This window comes from Arachis stenosperma, chromosome 10, assembly GCF_014773155.1.
Source record: "Arachis stenosperma cultivar V10309 chromosome 10, arast.V10309.gnm1.PFL2, whole genome shotgun sequence".
In the NCBI taxonomy this organism is placed as follows: domain Eukaryota; kingdom Viridiplantae; phylum Streptophyta; class Magnoliopsida; order Fabales; family Fabaceae; genus Arachis; species Arachis stenosperma.
In genome coordinates this window covers 92,698,532-92,720,472 of record NC_080386.1, presented here as the reverse complement: position 1 = coordinate 92,720,472, position 21,941 = coordinate 92,698,532, and the positions used below count along the sequence as shown (strand labels likewise).

The window sequence follows — 21,941 nt, the reverse complement described above, 5'->3', positions numbered from 1 at the left end:
CAAAAAAATTTTTTGTGGAAAGTGCACACAAAAGAGTAGTAATAGCAGTAGCGGCTAAGCAGGCAAAGAATTGGGCACCGATTCCCATTGAAAGAGAAGGTGCCGGTCTTGTCTGGTAGCCTAATAGGGCGAACAAACAGGTGGTAATTTTCATTTTCTTCTTTTAATAATTAATAAAAAATAGTTCACACCAATATAAAATATTAGAATAGTTATTTAAATACAAAAATATCTTTAAAATTTTATTCTAATTATTTATTTTTTGACAAAATAATTATTTAAATTAATTCTTAAAAATTTTAAAAATAAATATTTTAATTTCTTAAAATTTAATGTATAAATCAATTTTTAATATTTTTTCCATCAAATTAATAGTTTTTCGTAAAAAAAATTATTATTATTATTATTATTTATACAATAATACTATTACTATACTATAATATTTTATATATTTTAAACAAAAATAATAATAAATTTATTTATTAAATTTTATATATATATTTATAATATAAATTTAACTATATCTAAATGAAAAATATTAAAAATTAATTTGTATATTATTTTTTTAGGATCAAAATATTCACTTTAAAATTTTAAGACTGATTTAGATAATTATTTTATTAAAAAATAAGCTGAAAATTAATTTATTTATTAAAATAAAATTTTAAAAATTAATCACTCCGCTTTAAAAAATTTTGGGATTGATTTAAATAATTAACCCTAAAATATATTATATATACATACATAGGCGCATAACGTTTTTAGTTATCCATATTTCCCATTATCATAACAAAAATATCTATCTCTATTCGTTCTTCTCTTCTGTTCTCTTCTCTCGCTTAGGTGCGGCACTCAAGAATTTACGCGAGAAATGGAACAAGGGAAGCAGGGAGTGATGGTGGCTAAGGTTTTGCCTCAGCACCTTCAGAACCCCATTGAACAGCTCCAAGGTCGATTCAAGGAGCTTGAGACCCGCTTCCGAGTATGGCTCTCGCGCCAGTCCCTCGCCGTCGAGGCGGCCGTCGTCACGACCACCAGCGCCGCCCAGGGTGCCGCCATAGGTGCCTTCATGGGAACACTCACCGCCGACTCCGCCGCAACTTTTCCCACCCCTCCACCTAACGCCTCTCTCAATCCCCAAGCCATGGCATCTCTCAAGCAAGCTCAGGTTCCTTTTCCCCTTTCTCTCTTTTAGGGTTCTAAAATCGTTGCTTTTAATTTTCCTACCCGGTTATCCTTAGTTGACTTTTTCAATCTAAGTCCTTCTATTTGTTGGTAATTTAATGGTTGAATTTCAATCTTATTGAATGTGTAATCATTCATTCATGTTGACTTAATTAAGTAGGCCAAGGTTTTTCCTTATGGAATATGAAATCTTTAGGTTTTTCATAGAGTTCTTTCTAGAATTGTTGTGTGCAAGTAACATGATTTTGTTTAACTCTGATTGTAGGCTCTTTCTGGAGGTCCTCTAATTCAAGCTCGTAACTTTGCTGTCATGACTGGAGTCAACGCCGGTATTTCGTGTGTGTTGAAAAGGTTAAGGGGCAAGGAAGATGTTCAGTCCAGGTGAGATTTCACATAAGCTCTCTCGTTATTTTAGTGACACTGGCTCAATAAGCTTGTACCTAAAGTTATTTATGGGTGAAATGATACTAGCCTTACTATGGGAAGGATATTTTTCTTCTGGGAAAAGTACATAGCAATAAGTAATTAAGTATCGCCCAATTCTGAATGAGTGAATAAGTGAATTTTAACTTTTAAGCTGTCCATTTGTCATTCTTCCCAAATTAAGGCAAATTCAAATGTCATCAGATTGCCCAAAGGGGGCTAATTAATGATGATGATGATGATTTGTTAAAGTTGTTCAGTAGATATTTGTGTGTGTTTTTGGTTCGAAACTTAGAATACTATATTGATACTAACTTAAATACTCTTGTGGCTTCAAAATATTTGCTAAACTAATTCTAGAGAAAGTGTTCTCGGCCTTTATGCCAAAGTTTTAAATTTCGTTCAGACATAGGGGTGAATGTATATAATGTATTTGAAGGTGTTTTTGATGCTGGTGTTATAATAAACTTGCCAACAGGACAGATATCGACCATTAGAGTCGATGAAATGGCTCTTTCAAGGAGACCATTTGTTTAGCTGTATGTTTTCCCAACGAAAGCTTTTTATTTATAAATAATGCTATATGACCAACAAAATTTATCATTTTTGGCCAATACATGGCCAAAAAGATATTTTTATAGGTGATATCCAAAAAATATGGTGTTGTATACACTAAACCCTAAATACTAAATTCTAAACCCTAAATCCTAATAGTATAAAAATAAGATGTTGACCATTTGGCTTATATCGATAAAAAGTGTTGGTACCCTAACATTTCTCTTTATTCATTTCCACTTGCTTAATGGTTCTCAATTTTTTTTCCCTCTGGACTTCCTTATTGAAATAAATCTTATGTATTTTTCAGCATGGCGGCAGCTTTTGGTTCTGGGGCCATGTTTTCATTAGTGAGTGGCATGGGTGGACCAAACCAAGCAGCAAATGCCGTCACTTCTGGACTTTTCTTTGCACTTGTTCAGGGTGGACTTTTCCAGGTGGGTGTAAAAATAACTGTTCTTTTCTCTTTAGTTGTGCAAGAAAATATGTCTTTACAAAGGTTTGTTCTGGTCTTTGTTTTCTATCTCTTCGTGGGTACGATTTTAGGGATAACTCTTGTTTAGGCCTGGTGGTTGTGATCCTACTTGAGCTTCAATTTTTTGTTTTATAGTTGTCTTTGTGGTAAGTTAGATTTGCTTGCCTAAGTTTGCAGATGTTATGTGTTATGTAGGTTTATATTTGGTTTATCCTTGGAGCATGTATATAACTATTCATTAATCATGCAGATAGGACAGAAGTTTTCTCAACCACCTGCTGAAGATATTCACTATATCAAAACAAGAAGCATGCTGCAAAACCTTGGCCTTCAGAGTTATGAGAAGAATTTTAAGAGGGGCTTGTTAACAGACAACACTCTTCCTTTACTCACTGATAGGTAGGAAGTTCAGTCAAGGCATAATTTTATTTTTTTTTTACCTTCTTTTTTTACTTTTTATTTTAGACAAAGTTTTTTATTTTTCTATGATGTGTTTCAGTGCTCTCAGAGATGTAAAGATCCCTCCTGGACCCAGGCTTTTGATTCTTGACCACATAGAGAGGTATGGGTTTCGCTTGATGGCTTGAATGTAGCCATTCCTTATTCCTATGCCTTTCATGACACGCCTAAATGCTGCTCTTTTTACTTTCAGGGACACAGATCTGAAAGAAAAGCGAGGAAGCCGGCGTTGATTTCTTATGAGTAGGAGTTAGCTATCTCCTCCAAAGTTTTAGCGGTTAATAACAGTTGAGAATGATAGTAGGAAGTTTGTGTTTCAAATGAATTTTGTCATTTTTGTTTATTATGCTTTCTATTCCATTGTTGCAGTGTGTACTTTAATAAAATTTGCTCATCTAATCAAATAACTTAAGTTGCTATTGAGGTCAATGGAGTGAAAGTTGATTATGGGGCATGAATGATAAACTCCAATCGGTCGAGAAATTGTTGCCATTGGTTGTAACTTGTAAGTTCTAAAACTTGTTCCTCGAAATGAATGCTCAGAAGTGAAGATAATAGACAATGATATTATGAATAGCAAAAAACCGTGTTACAACGTACAAAAGAATACTAGCCAACTAAAAACTAGCACATCGAGATGCTTTAGACTCGGTGATTATAAGATCAATGGAGAAAAACATTCGGTTCATGTTTATCAACGATATTACTAGTGATATAAATTGTATTTAAGTGGCATCTTCATTCAGAGTTGTTGGCTTTTGAATTTTGATCATGGTATTATGACCTGCCAACCTGGTTTTGATTTTCGAGCTCTACTTGATATTTCAACTATTTAATGTGTGTAAGCCACTGCTTGGCCAAACAGTGCGACAAGTTTTCTTGCACCGTAGAAATTTAACAATAAGAATTTAAGAAATTTAGAATGATATTGAAACAAATTTTCTTGTACTATAGAAATTTAACAAGAAGAATTTAGGAAATTAAGAATGGCTTGGGTAACACGTGTCATACTTGTTAAAGGCAAAATGTTCAGAAAAAGTATTGGAGAACAACTTATAATTACTCAAGTTTTAACAACTATAATTAATATTTATTTTTTTTTATTAAAAAGAATATGTTTAATATGTTAATGATCAATATTAATTACAAATTTGAAAAATAAAAGTTGTCAAATTTAGCTTCACATTCACGTCGTCTGCATCAAGGAGTACCAACGCTAGGCCCGCGATCGCACCCGCACCCCTCTTCAGTGTTGTCATTGTTGTGGTACTTGCGCCGTCATTGTGCCGCCGGGCAGACTGATCAAACGCGCATCGCCAGTTCCCGACTTCATTTAAAATCCAACCCGTCCCATCAACAAGAAATTCAACGTACACACCGTGATTGCATCCCAACCCCACCCTAGTTGTCGTCGTCTCATGCATGCGCCGTCATCGTGCCGCCAAACGGCCCGCCCAAACAAGCAGCAATGTGATCAAGGGATTCTCGTGGAGCCATAGTGTTCCACATCCATAGGAGCAAGGTGCAGTTGTTGTCGCCGAAAGAAGTTTGAGAGTGTTGCGTCAATGGAACCATCAATTGGTGAAGAGGGATTGTATGTCACTTCCTATGATATGAGTGATCACTCTAATTGCTTCGAAGTCAATGTCCCGTATTTGAGTGATGATGATACTCAACATGTAGACAAGGTAAGTGGTGGTTTAGTAGTATAATTGGTGTGGATTTTTTTTTTATACTAGTCTGATGGTACAACTTTGATATATGATGTGTTTTTCATGGATTTTTGTTATGCAAGTTGTATGTTTCATTGCAACTTTGTTTAAATTTTTTTTGGAGGTATTAAGAGGGATACTCTTGTTTATTATTTGATCTTCCGTAGTAATTTAGTGGATTTTTGTTTGTAAATTATTGAATTTTTTGTTTTACATTTGTGTTCTCAATGAATAAGTGGATGTTGGAAGAGGTTTTTTGGGTGTTGAATAGAGGATGCTTATATCTTTATGTTATACATTTTTGGTTGGATTCGCTTAGCTGTATTAAGGTGTTTTCGATTGCTGGTGGAAGAAGTTATAGACGTTATTGAGTTGGAAAATGATGATACGGAGTTGAGTCATAAGGTGTGAGTTTTATTTTATTGTTATTACAATACTAATGGAATCCAATTTTTAGATGTGTGTGCCATTGAATGTTATTTTTTCTGAATGATTTGCAGTTGCTGGATCATATTGGCATTTACCTAGAGAAAATCTCCTACATAGGATTGCGATTTGATTCGTTGCAGTGGGCACAGGAATTCTATTTGAATTATGCAAAAAAAAGTTGGGTTAGTCACTAAGATTAGGAACACTAATTTTGACAAGACAAGGAAGGAATTAAGGATATTCATTAACTAATCGATACATTGCAATCGGAAAGGTTATTGGGAGTCTCGAGTGAAGGCAGCATCTCAGGTAAAAAAAAAAATAATAACCACGAGATGTAGAGCAATGATGTACGTGATGTTGGATAGGAAGAAAGATAATTGGATGGTGTCAAAATTGGAATTGAAGCATATCCACCCATGTTCTGCTAAGAAATTGGTCCATTACCATGAGTACAAAGAACTGAACATACATTCCAAGTGTGTGATTGATGACAACTATGAGGCTGCATATGGCCTAACAAGACCTACTTTCGCACTGGCGAATGATGTTAGTGGGTCGTCGAATTTGAGTTACTCAGAAAAGAACGTGAGGAATTATATTACAAGCAATCTCCACTGTGATAATGATAACGCGGATGTTAAGGAAATGTTCAGCTATTTTTTTTTTTTTGCGAATGAAAGAGATCAACTCGAATTTATTTTATACAGCAGATATCGACAAAGCTAACAAGTTCAGGAGTGTGCTCTTGGTAGATGCAAGGTGCAGGGCGTTGTACGAATATTATAGAGACATGGTGTCGTTTGATACAACATACAGGAGAAACAACTATGTGTGTGTTTGTGTCTCTAGAGACATGGTGTCTCTTGTATGCTCTTTTTGGAGAGTAGATTCTTTGTAAAGTTTTTTCTGATTATACTAGATTTTCAGTTCCATTTTCATCGGATGGATTATAACTTATTTGGATATTTTATTGGATATCTCTTTTTCATGTTTGATGGATGTTTCTTTTCCTAAGTCAATAGATGTTTGTGATGATGCAGCTAAGTGTTCATGATGGTGCTTTTCACATTTTTGTTTTTGTAGATCTTTATGACGATCGACGAATATGGGTTTCAATCTTTTTTCAAGGTGAATTTTGGACAGATATGAGGAGTACTCAAAGAGTGAAAGTATGCACGCTTTTTACGAGATTTTTACATTGCAACAGTGGATTGGTTCAGTTCGTGCATGAGTATGACAATGTACTGGGAACAAGGAGCAAAAGGAAGTGGAGGATGATGCTACAGACTCTAAAGGAGTTATCCCCTATTCATCCAGCTATACAATTGAAAAACAATTTCAACAGGAGTACACAAGCTCTATGTTTAGGAAAGTCCAATAGGAATTCAGGAAAAAAGGCAATTGTTTAATCCGTGGTGTGACACAAGTGGGTGATTCGTTTTGTGTGAACGTGGATGAGCGATACCTACTTTTTGGGGAGTCTAGGTACTGCACCAACAGTGTTGATTTTGACCCTTTGACATACAAGGTTTAGTCAGAGTGCAACATGTTTGAATCAAGAGGTATACTGTGTTGTCATTACCTTGCTGTGTTTTCATATTACAGAGTAGATATAGTATCATCTTGTTATGTTCTTCCTCGATAGAGGAAGAATGTACAGCGTAAGCACACTTACATCAAGAGCAGCTATGACGTGAACCGATCGGATGAAAGCCATAACTTATTTAGAGGATTATGTTCATATTTCTTTAATGTTGCCCAAAATTTCGCAAATGTTGCATTTGGCTCTTGATGATGTCAAGGCCAAATTAGTTGATTATCATACCAACTTGAGATCTAAAAGTGTTGCTGGTACACAGAACAACATAGCCATACAGTATGAGTGCGTGGTTGGTCCAGATGACATTCAAAGTCCTTCAAAGGTGGAAAGTAAGGGTTGACCGAGATCAAAGAGGTTTGGAGCTAAATTGGATAGATCGATCAAGAAATATATACGAAGAAGGAAGAGAAATACACCTCCGATATGTGTTTAGCATTAGTTAATTTTGGACCCTTTGTTGATATCGCTTTATGGATACAATTGACTTATTTACTTTTTGCGTGATAATTTTTTTCAGGAAAATGATGTAGTACCTTCTCAAAATGTAGTGGTCAGTTCTACTGTTATAACGAATGAATCATAAGAACATGGCATGTTCATGTCTTTGTTAAACTCATTTGGAAATAGTTTGAAGAATTTTGATTAGGAACTTGTAAAGATAAGTACTTTGGTTTTTTGGGTTTTTCCCTTCTTTTTAACACAATTCTTATGGTATATGATTTAATAAACAATTTTTAATTGAGAATATATCATTATTTTTGAGTGTGATACACTGATATGATTATACTATTATAAGTTTTCTAAGTTCAAACTTGAAATTAAATCAGCACGAGTTATATAATTTCTATTATGGAGGAAACAACATAGGAGATTTTTTAACTAAGGTTGTGTTTCAAATTTTCAAGGTTATATTTCCAAGTTATTTTGACTAAGACTAACCAAAACGAATTCCACGAGAATCTCATTAGAAATTCCCACAAGTCTTGATAAGGAACTTCGATTTAAGAAAACAGAAGACACATCCATTGAAAGACACGACCATAAAAGACACCTCTGTTAGAAGATACATTCACAGAAGACACATCCAAAAAAATACCTCCCAAAAAGACATGGTCATTAGAAGACACGACAATAGAAGACACATTAACAAAAAATACCTCCATTAGAAAACACATCCATAGATAGACACATCCAAAAGATACATACACATAAGACACAACAAAGGAGGTCATAAACAAAAGACACATCCATAAAAGATACATCCAAACATTAACTTGTAAAAACAAAGTGTTTAGCTTTTGCAAGAAGACACATCAATGTTCCAATAGAGGATTCACATCCACAATAGACCCAAGGTCCATGAGTTAACCAAAAAAATTTCACAAGGGTCTCAATAGAAACACTCACTAATAAGAATATATGAATCCAAAAGAAACAGTCAATATGTGTAACACAAGAAAAATATCAAGATGCAACAAAATGTAGCTCAGCATGGGAGGGTATCATAAGACTAGTTAAACAAGAAAGTTCTATGCAACTTTCTTCTTCTCATGTTTATCTCCTTGGTAGGCCTTTTTCTTGGGTAATTTGTCATCTTGCCGAAGCATGCTCTTTGTGCTCAGTGCTATGAATAATGTCCTAACCTTCTTACATTTGTTCCTTGGATGGTTGCGACGCACATCAGGTTGAGAACGGCTATCGAGGGCCTTCAGTACTTGGTTAATGGCTAAATTATTAGGATCCAGAATGATATCAAACATTATTTTCTTCCTGTATTCCTTCAGGGTGTCCTGCAAGTAAAAATCAATATTGTATGATGGCATTAGTTAACGACAATCATGTGTGTTTACAGAATCAATTATTCAGCAATAGGATTTAGAAGCTTACATAACCTCATTCATGTAGTTTACTGCCTTCAGTCCAGTACTCTATGAATTTTATGGCGTAAATGCCACAATCGAAACTAGGTGAATTGAAATAATGGGTTATATTAGGAGAATAGGTATAGATCTTAAGTGAAATTACAAATTAAGATATTAATAGATTTTGAGGGGGACTCAGTTGTTTGGCTTTATTGGAACAGTGGCGTATGTGCGAGACGAGTCACTTTGAGTGGGCTCATACGAGGGGATAACCCTTTTAGCTATGTCTTCAATGAGTATCCCCTGAAAAGCAGTTAAAGTTAGAACATTATACACAATAATACGGGTTAAATAGATTAAGGGAGACATGAGATCTTTTTGTACCACAAATGCATCTATCCTCATCCGTGATATATCAAATGGTTTATAGTGTAAACTATCTAGGATGAACAACCTTTTTTCTGAGACATCGAATGCATACACCCACTAGTGACCAGGTATACATATAGGAAAGAATCACTACAATAATATACATGTGTAACTAGACAGATTATGTACATGGATAAACAAAAACACATCTGGCTTGTTCGGTTGCATTGATGTTAGTATTATGTTATACAACAAATAGACTTACCCAGCTTCTTTTTTGCAGCAGCTGTTTTGTCAAAATACTTGGTGTCGACAGTAAAGTGTTCATCTAAACCCACATACACGGGAGTTGGCTCGTCCTTAAAGTCCTTTAGATTTTTCGAGAGCATGACCATTTCTTGTGAAAGCAAGACTTGTGAGTGTTGCTAACACGTAATGTAAATATAAGATTGCTATAAAAGTATCAATACCAATATCCCCGGACACACGCAGTAAAAATGACGCGTAAATCTTGATGACACTGAGTCATTGAATGCGCAACACATCCATTGCACGACCTACATTACCAAGTTTTCATATATGAATGTCGCCAAAATATGTGATTAAAACAAACTGAAGTGTGTTTGGGTTACATACGTTGTTATTGAGCCAGCGACAGACTTTCAACGCGCACAACTCCTCCCTTACCAAGACTGGGTGTGGTCTACTATCATACAACTCCAATATCTGCTGGTTACCGAGAGACATGTCTACAACCCATCCTTGGATTCGTTGCTCATCACGTTCAGTGAGTTTTACCCCCAAAGTAACGGATGAATGACGCAAGGAGGGGACAGTGTGGATGTTTTTACCAGTTGGATCATTCCAAGTGAGAATGAAGGACACTATGGAATCGGTGTGTGGTAAGATGAAACTTTTGGAATAATGATTTTTATGAGATCCATGCTAATGGTCTTCGAGTCGTAACATTCTTCAATATATGCCCATATCTTTTCGCACTCTGGATCTCACTGAGAAAAGATGTCAGGATGACTGTTTTAAAAGGAACTATTGTTAGAGGGGGTAATCTTTATGGATTTAAAGGAACAGAAACAAAATTATATGCATAATAGCCACAGACAAGTTTCTAGCATTCTCTTGACTTTTGAATTCACAAGAATAGTCATCAAATTTTAAATATTATGCCAATGCTGTTGACGGAATCTTAGGTTTAGGAACTTTCAGGTTGGTTGGTTTCTCTGGTATTTTTTCCTAGCTGATCTTGCCCTTGTCCCTCCCCGTCCTATGATGTTGAGGTGTTCCTGTCTGATTAATTTTTCTGGATAGTCTCTTGGCAATGGACTCATCGTCATCGTCGTCATCCTTGTCGGATGCAACTAAAGGTGCATCTGTGTGCACTGAGCCATTGCTAAACCCCCTGTTATTAAATCCTTGAATTCAAAACACCTAATTAATCATAAAGAAAAACTTCAAATTGCTTTTAAATTAAACAACCAAGGAAAGATACATTAATACAACATGTCATCATGCAATTTAAAAAATGGCATCACCAACTAAATTTAAAGATAAGTTGTACTATACTCACTTTGGTAAGATAAAAACATGCAACTTAAAAATTGTTCAAATGGTAATTTATACTCACTTTTGTGGACTGTAAACATTTTTCTGTGCAATGTGAGCCTTTTTTTATTCAAAAAGTTGGGTTCATCATGACCTTACTTTCGTGACCTTTCATGACCTCCCATTGTTCTTGCCGGGGCCGATATAATCCTATTCGAAAAAAGTAGTTAGTCAGAAGGCACATACAGCAAAAGCACATTCAGGACAGACACATCCATATACTATTGAAATAGAAGACATTACCATTACGGACAAATCCAAGCAAGTGTTAACTGAGGACACATCCATTAATGTCAGATCTATGAAAGGCACATGCAATTAATTTTAAAAAAATGATAGCGTCATTAAAAAAATCTAAGAGACACATAAACTAAAACCAGCAACATACATAAAGAAAAAAAGTGCCAGGTGCTGTAGGAATCTTTAGGCTTGTTTTACTGAATACCTCAGGTTGAAAATTTGATGTCATATCATTGAGTTCCTTGGTAGTCCATGCAGAAAGCTATAGCTCCGGTTCTTGACACTGCTCCAGTTTACCATGTTTTAGTCTTTGAAAGTACAATATCTAGGGAGAACACAGACACAAGTTATGTGTCTGGATGTAAATGTTGAGTCCAATTAAATGGCAGTTTATATTAAGAAAATTACCAACAAGACGAACATGAAACCCTCACAAGACTTGTTGTTTTTACGTTGATACTTCTCGATCACCTGCTCTAACCACTTGAAAATATGAAACAGCCAACAAAATCTCCTCGGATCAGAAACATCTAGTATTGTATAGATGTGCCATGACGAGATTACATGTTGCAATGTTGGACACAAAAACATCTTCAGGACCAGTAGGATGAAATGTCGCCTAAACTCCACTCTGTCGGCTATGGTCTCCATAGAGCAGTTGTTGATAAAATCTCGAAGTTATATGATTTTCATTCTGTGGAATTATTTTTTATTGGCCACATAAGCAGCATTCTCATCATCAAAAGATCGAAAGTCGTCGACTACAATATGGAGGTTTATTAGTTTAAAAGCAGCTGTATGATATGGATAAAAAGGAAACCGAACGAATTGGCCCATGGAATGCTGCTTAATACGAAAAGCGATTCTCACCACCGGAAGGGCTTCCAAAAACACGCTGAAATAGCTCGGCGTTAATGCCGATGTGTCCAGCGTCTACATCCAACGTGCTTGTATCAAGTTTGTAGGACCTTGCCAACGAAACTGTGATGCTTTGCTTCACAGGCCACTTTGGGATTAGCTTCAGAAACCCAAATTCCATTGATTTAATCTCTACTAGATTTGCTTTTGGCCTGGTTTCTTTCCAGATCTTTCATCATATCAGCAATGTAACAGGGCAAGTACCTTGTCTTTAATAATTTCTGTCAACATAGGAAGCGACCATAAGAAGAAAATAGAGTCACAAATTAAAAGACAATCACATAATAGTGAATGATGTAATACCGATTTTCCCATTTTGCAAGGTGATTTTCAGCAACACTCCAATAGTTAAGTACTTTTGACGCTGGTTGGGAATGCAAACAAGTTTAACTGAAAAATGTAATCCGATACAAGCATCCAATTAATACTAAATTAAACGCACATTACAACTCAAACAATAACACCCCACATCTAGTTTAGAGAAAACACCTTATTCATTAATCAAATTTCAACTAAATGCACAGTAAAAAGAGAGAAAAAAAATACTCAACACAAGGAACGGTATATCAGTACCAAGAGCAATATCAAATATTTTTAGATAATTTAGACCATTGAACCTATAAAACACTAAATTATAAACCAACACCAATTCAAAAAAATTCCAAGATTCAACTTTTCAATTTTCCAAAACTCCTAAAACATTGAGAAAGCATCAATTAAATCCAAGGTACAAGGATAACAAGATATAAAGTCATTCAATAGCACCTCTAAATCAAACAAAAATCAAGGAACACTGAACGAAACTAAATAAATTCGGTTAGTGACAACTATATATATAATCCGAACCATGGAATAGTAAAGAAAAATCAACTTTAATTAGAAGACACATCTAAAAAATCACTCAGTTAATGGGATTACAACTACTATTTTTTATTCATAACTCTAAAAAATTACTCTTAGTTATGGGGATAATAACTAGCTATTTTTTCTCCCAAACAGCCCAACAATTATTCCATAGACTATCTTAATGCTTCAAATTTAATTTGGCCACATTCAAATCTAATTTTAATCCGAAAAGGAAAAAATAAACAAACTTATAACTCTGTTTTTATCCCACAATTGCAAATTCTCTAACCAAAAATAATTACTGACGCATACAAGAGATCTCCAGCAAAGCATAATGAACCAGTATCATAGAAGATTAAGTTCAATTCATCTAATCTAATCTAACGTCTAATATTACATAAAAGTTACATCAACAAATTCAAAAACGTATTTTATATATTTACCTAATCCTAGTATGTGAACCCCAAACAGATCAGCAACGTCCTCTAATTACTGAAACCATGAATTACTACTAACCTGTTAGAGCAGCAACGCCGACGGAGGAGGAAGACGCGTCTTGGAGGCAGTGCTGGTTGCGGCGCTGACTAAGGCTGGTCAGGAAGAAGAGACAAAGTGGGATGGTGGTGCTTCACCAGGACAAGGAGAAGTCCGACGTGCTATGCGTGGAGGCAGAGCATGGGGAGGCGCCATCGAGTGGTCCAGCGAAGAAGGGAACGCATCTTCAGTAGAGTGGTGACAGTGACCGGCAGCAGTAGTGACAGCGCTGCATTGACCTTCCGAAGACTCGCAATTGCTCGGCGATGGAAGCGGGGGCAGCGTTGACCAGGGTTGACGTCGGCGTTAAAAATGCGTACGAAGAAGGATGTTAGGTGACGCTGCCGTTTGATTTTGGGGGATGAGGCTGAACGGTGAAAGTTAGAGTTAATTAGGTTTACTATAGGTAATTTGGGTGAATTAAGTTTACTATGGTAATTGGATATGTGACTTTTCTGATGAAATGAACTCTGGAGTCCAGCCTAATAAAAGTTGGTAAAAGTTAGTTGGACTCCCTCTTAGTTACCAACAGGATTGAAATATTAAAATCTTTTACATTTTTAATAAACTTTTAAAGTCTCTCAAACACATAAAAAATTTAAAAGTACTACTTTAATTACTTTTAGTATTTTTTTATTTTGCGTCTTAGCTAATTCCTTTGTTTTAAAGTGTTCAGTAAATGTCTAATAAGTATATAACTAATTTTATATTTTTTGCTAACAAATGCTGTAATAATATATTTTAAGAAGATTATAAAAGAAATATTTGACTAAAATTGATTGAAATGATAAATTTGTTAATTTTAATTGCTGAGTTGTCAACATTAAGAAGACAAATTTAATACCTTTATAATAGAAAAAATATACACGAAAGATCACATGAGTGACAAAATTATTAGCAAAAAATTATTAGCAAAAGCTTTAAGGTGTTTGCTACGGTACGATGATAAATTCATATGTACCAATACGTTTAAAATATAGACAAATAATAATAAGACATGTGGAATTTATTTTCCACGTCAGCATTTAATTTTTTCTTTTTTAAATATATAGTTTATCACCACTTTTACTAAAACACTCTTTTAATTAAATAAAAATAAAAAACATTTATTTATTTAATTTTATAAAAAGACTTAAACATTCTTCCTTTATTTGATTAGACAAAAATACCCTTTTAAATTAATCAAATTTTAGAATTCAATTAATTCTAATTTTATAGTTTCAAATAATTGAAACAATAAAACAAAAACATATTAAAAAAACAAAAAATCAAAATTGTTCTTCATGTGTGTTAAACATATTAAAAAAACAAAAAACCAAAATTGTTCTACATCTGGGTTCAGAAACCTTCAGTATTCTTCATCTTCTTCTCTCCTCTTCATATCCTCCCTCTCTCTGTCTCTTAACCGTTTCCAGAAATCTCCTTCTGGAATCCGTCCATCGGAAAGTTCAGAAATTTGCCGTCGTTGGAAGATCAACACTTTTCCATCGTTACCTCGGGGTTCAACTCTAGGGTTCATACTTTGGGATCTGATTCGTGGAGAAGGATTCAGCACTTTCCCTCCCCTCTGAAGCACACCAAAACGGCAAAACCCTAGCAATAATTGACTGCATTGAGCTCGGTAGCTAGCCACCCACGGAATTTAAAGAACCTAAAGGAGAAGGAAGGCTAAACCACTCAACTGGGCAAACGCTGCGTCTTTCTCCTCTATGGAAGTTCTTTGAATGCCCCTTGGCCCTCCATCGTTGAGCCCCATCCAGCCATCGTCGTCCAGCACCTCTCCCTTTCTGGCAGCCACCACGTCTTCCTCCACTCCTCCCTGCACTCTGCCACTCTCTGTCTGCATCATCAAGAATGGAGACTCTGCCACTCTAATTGATTCCTAAACTCAATGTAAATAACATGAACCATAGAACTGAGACTCTAAATCTATGTCTAGTTGAATTGGAATCAATTGTGTTTTCTTTTGTTTGCCATGATTGGGACTTCCCTTTACAGTCGAAGCCATCATATCAACAACATGAATCTCATAATTTAGGGGACAAGCCTACAATTAGGAAGGGATTGGAGGCAATCACTAGTTCCCTTAATCACTTAGGTGACACCTTTGAGAAGGCTTTTGAGGTAAATTCTCTGTCTTATATGTTTCTACCTTGGAATTGGTTTATGTCCACAGTTCATAACAAGTTACATGGCTTTGTTTGAATTAGTTGGGAAATGTTTCTTCCACGCTTGAAACATCAAACCTGATCTATGTCTATTAATGATGTTTTATATAGGGTAACAATGTAGTAACATCTTGCTTTCAGAAAAAAACAGAATTGTTAACTAGCTGAGACACATAGTTAACTACTAATTTGATTCTTCATTATCTGGTGTATGGGAATTGTATCATTTCAAGTATTGAAACAACATAACATTGTTCATCTCATTGCTGCTTCTCAAATTTCTTCAGGAAGGCCGAATGATCGTGGAGAGCAAGACAGCAGAATTAAAGACTCAAATCTGGCTTAAAGGAAGTCACGAGGACAATGAATCACAACTCAAGGCATCTCGAGAAGTATTGCCAACTATGTAATCGTGTGTTCTTGCCTCACTAAGTGAAGGCACAGACTGTATAAGCTATATCAGAGATGTTAATAGATTTTTTTTAGTTTGAATAAGATGGTTCTATGCAGATCAGTAATGACACATTCAACCATTATAAAATCATAAGAAAAATACTAAACCAGAATTTCATTGTCAGAAGTTTATGGCGGAACATCATAATATTTTAACCATTGGATTGATGAGTAGTTTTCAACCTTTTACTCCTTTGAATTATCAACCGCTTATGATAGCATTTCTGAGTAGGAAATTGAGTTTGTAATGACAGTTTAGTTGAATAAAATGTTTATGTTCTTAAGTAACTGAACAAGCATAATTTCACTTTGCTTTGGTTGTAACTTGCAGGTGGCAATGGCAACAGCTGCTAGAGCAAAACTACTTCTTCACGAGCTAAAAAACTGTTAAAGCAGATTTGGCTTTTGCAAAAGCCAGATGTTCTCAACTAGAAGAAGAAAATAAAATGCTCTGCAACCGTGATACCACTACCACTAAGGGACATAACCATGAAGATGATGATATGGTATTGGTTATTTGTTGTTCCCTATTTCAAATTTGATATGACAACACCTATGAAGCACTCATACAGGCATAACAAAATTTGAAAGCATATTCCAATTTCATGTGTTGTTTTATCTAAACATGAGTTATATGTCTGAGTCTCATAAGTTTATAACCTCATTTTTGCTGGAGATTATTTTTTTCATCCCTTCTAGCTTTTACACCATTGCATGTTTGCCTATCATATACAGCATTGAAAGATAGTTGAAGTGGTACACATTTAGTGGTTGAAGGCAAGAGCTTTCTTTTGCTTCAAGCATACTATGGAATTGTTTATTATATGCATATATACTAACTACCCTGTGTTATGCATATATCCAAAGAACTCATTGTGTTTTTAACAAGAATATGATCATTTAAATATGAAACTTTAGGTCCTATATGGCTATGTTTTTGTAACTTGTACAGATTCGGTTTCAACTGGAGACGCTTCTTGCCGAGAAGGCTTGCTTGGCAGGTGAGAATGAGGTATATGCTAGGAAAAACCATTTCCTAAGGGAGATTGTGGAGTACCACCAGTTGACAATGCAGGATGTAGTGTACCTGGATGATGGCATCGCCGAAGTCCCAGAGGTTTATGACAGCTCAAGTGGGGTGTCCCGTATAACGTCTTTTCAACCCATCACCGTCAGAATCACCTCTTCGAGTGGTTATTCGGAACTCAGAAAGTTCACCTATTCTCCCAAACGAGATGTTAACTGTGATAGAGAAAGATAGTAAGAGAGCATCAGAAAATGAGGCTCCTCTTCCTAGTGCAGCTTCTCCAAAGTGATATATCTGTTCTCCTTAAAACAATAGCATTTAGTTTAGATGGGATTCTTCTTGTTTAGAAGCAAGGAAAATGCATGTTTTTCTTTTTTGTAGCATTTATTAATTTGTTTCTATTTTTTACCACAGTGAGGAAGAGGTTGGGTGATATTTCAAGAAACTACACATTTATTTATTTATTTATTTTTGTGTGACTTATGTTCATGGTTTTTGATTGTATTGGCTGATATTGATCTATACAAAGTTATTCTTTTTCTTTCTTTTTGTAACTTCTTGTAATTGAAATTGCACTTTTTTTTATCTTTATATTAGGGAAGTATTGGTATTCTGATTCAATGCATTAATAGAAGTCAAATTATCATAAGAAGATTAATAAGTTAAATAACAACAAAACCAGCCAGAGATTTTGGATGGTGAATTTTCTGAACAAAAATCCTATATTATATGGTACAGTGGCCTTAGAATCAGAATGTTACAAAGTATTAGTAACAAGTCCAAATCAATTCATTCCTTTCTTTTGCATCAGAAGATGCACAATCAAGCTTTGAAATGACTTCATTTTACTGCCTCATCTTAGAAGTAATTAAAATTCTCTACTAGTAAAATAATATTAACCAGTACAAGTAGCTAACACAAGTTTATATATACTTGTAATTGTTTCATATAACGATACCATATAGGCATTTACGAAAATGATCTCATTTCATGTCCTTTATATACTTTTCAACAATCACCACTGTACTTTAGAAAGACCTAGAACTAACTCAGCTCATGTCTCGTATGAAGTATTTAAGTAATAGTGACTAAATTTTCCTTTTTTACCATTCTCTGAAAATTAATCTTTACTGTCATCAGTATTTATTTTGGTCTAGTGAGATGGAGAACCTATTTCATAGTTAGACCATTTTTTGAGCTACATACCTATTTCAAGTGACAACCAGGATTATGAAACCACTGTATATTGTTTTATCATAACTTTAGTTATTTATAACTAATCTATAACAAATTAAAGAAGCAATATCACAAGTGAAATGATGTTGATTATCCTTAGTCTCCCTTCTTACAAATAAAGAGAAACAAAATGTTCATCTAATAAATTCAGAATAACCTATAATTAAAAGCATCTTCACATAGTTCTTAATTAAAACTACAGCCTACTAAGTTATCATAATATATAGAAAAGGAAACTATCAGATCAAATGCAATAAAACAAAAAAATAAAACTACACAAAGATTGTGTGAAGTGAAGCAACACTCCTTGCGGGTGTGTTTTATAAACCACATTCGGAAATATTTGTCACTTTTACACTATATATGGCAGAAACTGCAGAAATAGACCTTCATTTCTTAATGAAGAGTCATAGACTTACAATGAACTTCCTCTAGCTTATAGGGTCATTAGAAGATACACTAAACCTCTTACTACTACATTATATGAACATGATACGACCAGTTCAATGTGACTCTTCCGCATTCGACGTTCTCAAAGTGTAACCACGAATGCCTCCGGTGAAGTTTTACATGTGTTGTTGGTGTATATATATCAAGGTTGCTTCTTTCAAAAATGTAAAAAGCTTCATAGCAGAAAAACATCCTGGCTTGTATTTATAATATCTTAGAATAACTGGAAGAATAAACTAGTAGAACCATCACCAAATGACCTCAAGTCTGCTGGTTTTACCAAAGCCCTGCACAATGGGCAGGTCCTTTCCCTCTCAAACCTGGTAAAATAAGAGAGCAAGAAAATAGAAAGGAATAAAATTGAAAGTAGCAAGAGAGATTGAAGCACTATAAGATCAGTGAATTTGGATTCTCTAACGTTCACATTCAACAATCATAGCCACTAATAACAAACAACAACAAACCCTTATCCCATTAGGGGTGGTCAGCTACCTTTGAAAATAAAATAATTTAAAAATTTGAAACATACAGAATCCTGTATGATAGATAAATATATCTGCAATTTTCTCATTGTAACACCCTACCATACAGAGTCTTATGCTTAAGTCATAATTCAGAGATGGCAAGGTATTACGACCTCTAAAATAAAAATTTAGTAAGTATAGTAGTATGAATGATTGATTATAACTAGGAGCCTTGGTAGAAAAAGGGGTAAACAAAAATCGCAACTCGAAAGCGCAACACTCTGATCGACAACGTAACGAACAAGGATAACCAACGCGAGATTATATATATATACAAAGGAGTGTCAAAAATAGGAATATCAAGACTCAAAATCCGACTCCGAAGATAACCGGTCCGAGCATAGTAATATATACATATGATAAAATAAGGAAAACCCCAAAGAAAACCCAAAAGGACACAAATACATAAAACCTATTCTCCAAAATCTCTCATAAGAGGAGTCATCACAGTTTGTATTATTTAATGGAGATAAAAGTATCTAAGCAAAACATATAAACCAAAACATAGCCCCAAGAACAAAGGATCTTCGCAAATCTAGAAGTCTCCAGCATGCCTCAGCGGGAAACCTCACGCCCTGCATCTGAAAAACCACAAAATCCGCATGGGTGAGAACCAGAGGTCCCCAGCATGGTAACAGCTTCCACATATATAATACATAATAATAAAGGAAAGCCAAAGGCAATCCTAGAACTTCCTCCAGATAATATCAAATCTTATAAACAAGCTAAACCATATGTGGCGACTGACTAAAGATTCTTCAGTCTAACTAATACTTCCCTTTCCAATTCCTTCTCACCTCCCAACCACCAGCAGGAGTATAATGTAGCAAACACAGTTATATCAGACAAGGAATATACAAATAGGAACAGTTAAGGCATTTAGACAATTAGCAAGTAATATGCAATCAAATAGGCAATCTCAAATAATTCATATAGTATGCATAAGATGAATGCCTGTCCCTAGTGGCTGATGATATCATCTGTCGGTTATAGAGCCAACCCGACAAGTCCTAGTAGCTAACCATTGGACTGTCCCTCTGTCACGCATCCCCAACTCGAGTTATACTCATTATAAACTTGATCAGAATCATGATCTATATCCATCACCTTCACTGGTGAATATTTACGGGAGCGAGCTCATCCGGGTCTTTAACAGTGCCCGGCCACACTTATGATATAGGGTCAAAAGAGCTTCGAGTCTCAACCTGGAACACGTGGTGGCTAGCCACTGCTTCCTCCCAGGGAAACTCTCATCTCCAACAGTGGAAGTGCAACATTCACAATTCATTCAACAGAATATATGCATTTATACATAGCCATAATCATGGCTCCGCCGTAACACGGCAATAATCCACCATCCGGCTCTCGGTTAAATCCATAACCAGCCGTTTCATTAACAATCACAGCCTTTTAGCCCATGGCATAACAAGCACTTCCACCACCATCCTCCGCCTCTCACATAATCATGCTTGATCCTCATTGATCATTCATTTTTCCCTTGCTTCACTCGCAAGTTACCACATTCACTAGCCCTTCTTCTTATAGCTAGGCATATCACAATGATTTAAGACATAAGTGGTGAGATCGGAGGCTTAGAAGTATGAAATTTGGCTTTTAAAACTCAAAAATTAACTTTGGGATGAAAACAGGTTCACGCGTATGCGCACTCCACGCGCACGCGTGGATGGCCTCGAAAACTCATCGACGCGTAAGCGTCATGCACGCTAACGCATGGATTGAAAACTAGCCAAACGACGCACACGCGTCAACCACTTGTACGCGTGGGTACTCTCGTGCCCCAGGCACAAAACTGGCATAGTTCTGGCATAACTCTCTGGAAAATGGCTGGGCATTGGGTGCAGCACGATCGGCGCGCCCGCGCACATTACGCGCACGCGTGGATGGCGCTTTTTGGAAGAACGACGCATACGCGCCAAGTGCGCCCACGCGCAAGGGGTCATTCTGCTAAAAATTTTCTAAGTTAAAAGCTGCAGAATTCACAAATTTAAACCCCAATCTTCCAACGGACATAACTTCCTCATTTTACAAAATCACTATCTCATCATTTTAACCCACTTCACCCAAGTGGCTCAAACTCAAATATATTGACATATCATATACTCTTCCTCATGCCAATTCTCAACAACATCAATTCTACTAAATCATCATTGTACACTATCAATATCATACTCACCATCAACATGGTTCAACCCACAATTCAACCATAACCAATCATCAAGCATATATCACAACATGCATATTTCTCATACATCATACCACTAAGGCATCAATAATCATCACCACATATATGTCCACATCGTATATCTCAATCATTCAACAACATCAACCATTCAATGCCTATCTTAGGGCCTCTAACCTAAGTATTTCCTACCACATTACATATTAGATACGGGAAACCGAAACCATACCTTAGCCGATTTCCCAAGCTCAACCGGAGCACTTCCAAATCACTTATCCACAAGCTCTCAAGGCCTCAACACCTCCAAGAACAGATTTTTCACCACCAAATCCCTTTTTAAGCTTTTCAATATCACCAATCAAGCTCCAATATTCACATATACACAACCTAAGCCACAATCATCACACCCATACACAACATCTCAAAACCCAAACATCATAGAACCATAAATTACCCTAGGGTTGAGAATCTTACCACACCCAAGGTCCAAGGAGACAAGATTAACCTTCTCCTTCAAGAGAGTTGGGTCCTATAACATCAAAGAGCCCAAAATCTCAACATTTTTGCTCATAAAACTCGAAAACAAGGCTGAAATTTCGAAGCACAAAACGTGGCTTACCTCAAGATTAATTGTATGGGTTTTGTAGAGCTCT

The 21,941-nt window shown here is 35.7% G+C and overlaps 1 protein-coding gene and 1 pseudogene across 1 annotated transcript; both read left to right on the top strand.

The window, feature by feature from the left end:
- The first annotated feature begins 775 nt into the window (after positions 1–775).
- On the top strand, positions 776–3,526 carry LOC130958051 (chloroplastic import inner membrane translocase subunit HP30-2). Its single transcript, XM_057884939.1, has 6 exons — positions 776–1,168; positions 1,451–1,566; positions 2,474–2,600; positions 2,889–3,037; positions 3,138–3,200; positions 3,291–3,526. Exons 1-6 carry the CDS (start codon positions 872–874, stop codon positions 3,328–3,330), a joined length of 792 nt encoding a protein of 263 aa, XP_057740922.1. The 5' UTR covers positions 776–871; the 3' UTR covers positions 3,331–3,526.
- A 6,362-nt stretch (positions 3,527–9,888) lies between these two features.
- Positions 9,889–17,167, top strand: LOC130957347 (uncharacterized; annotated as a pseudogene).
- The last annotated feature ends 4,774 nt before the right edge of the window (positions 17,168–21,941 follow it).

What these genes read in the sequence shown, in the direction of transcription:
- LOC130958051 (XM_057884939.1), top strand. Translation starts at nt 872, where the DNA reads ATGGAACAAGGGAAGCAGGGAGTGATGGTGGCTAAGGTTTTGCCTCAG. An exon ending in AAGGAAGATGTTCAGTCCAG is followed by an intron (nt 1,567 to 2,473) that starts GTGAGATTTCAC and finishes TGTATTTTTCAG; the next exon opens with CATGGCGGCAGCTTTTGGTT. An exon ending in CTTCCTTTACTCACTGATAG is followed by an intron (nt 3,038 to 3,137) that starts GTAGGAAGTTCA and finishes GATGTGTTTCAG; the next exon opens with TGCTCTCAGAGATGTAAAGA.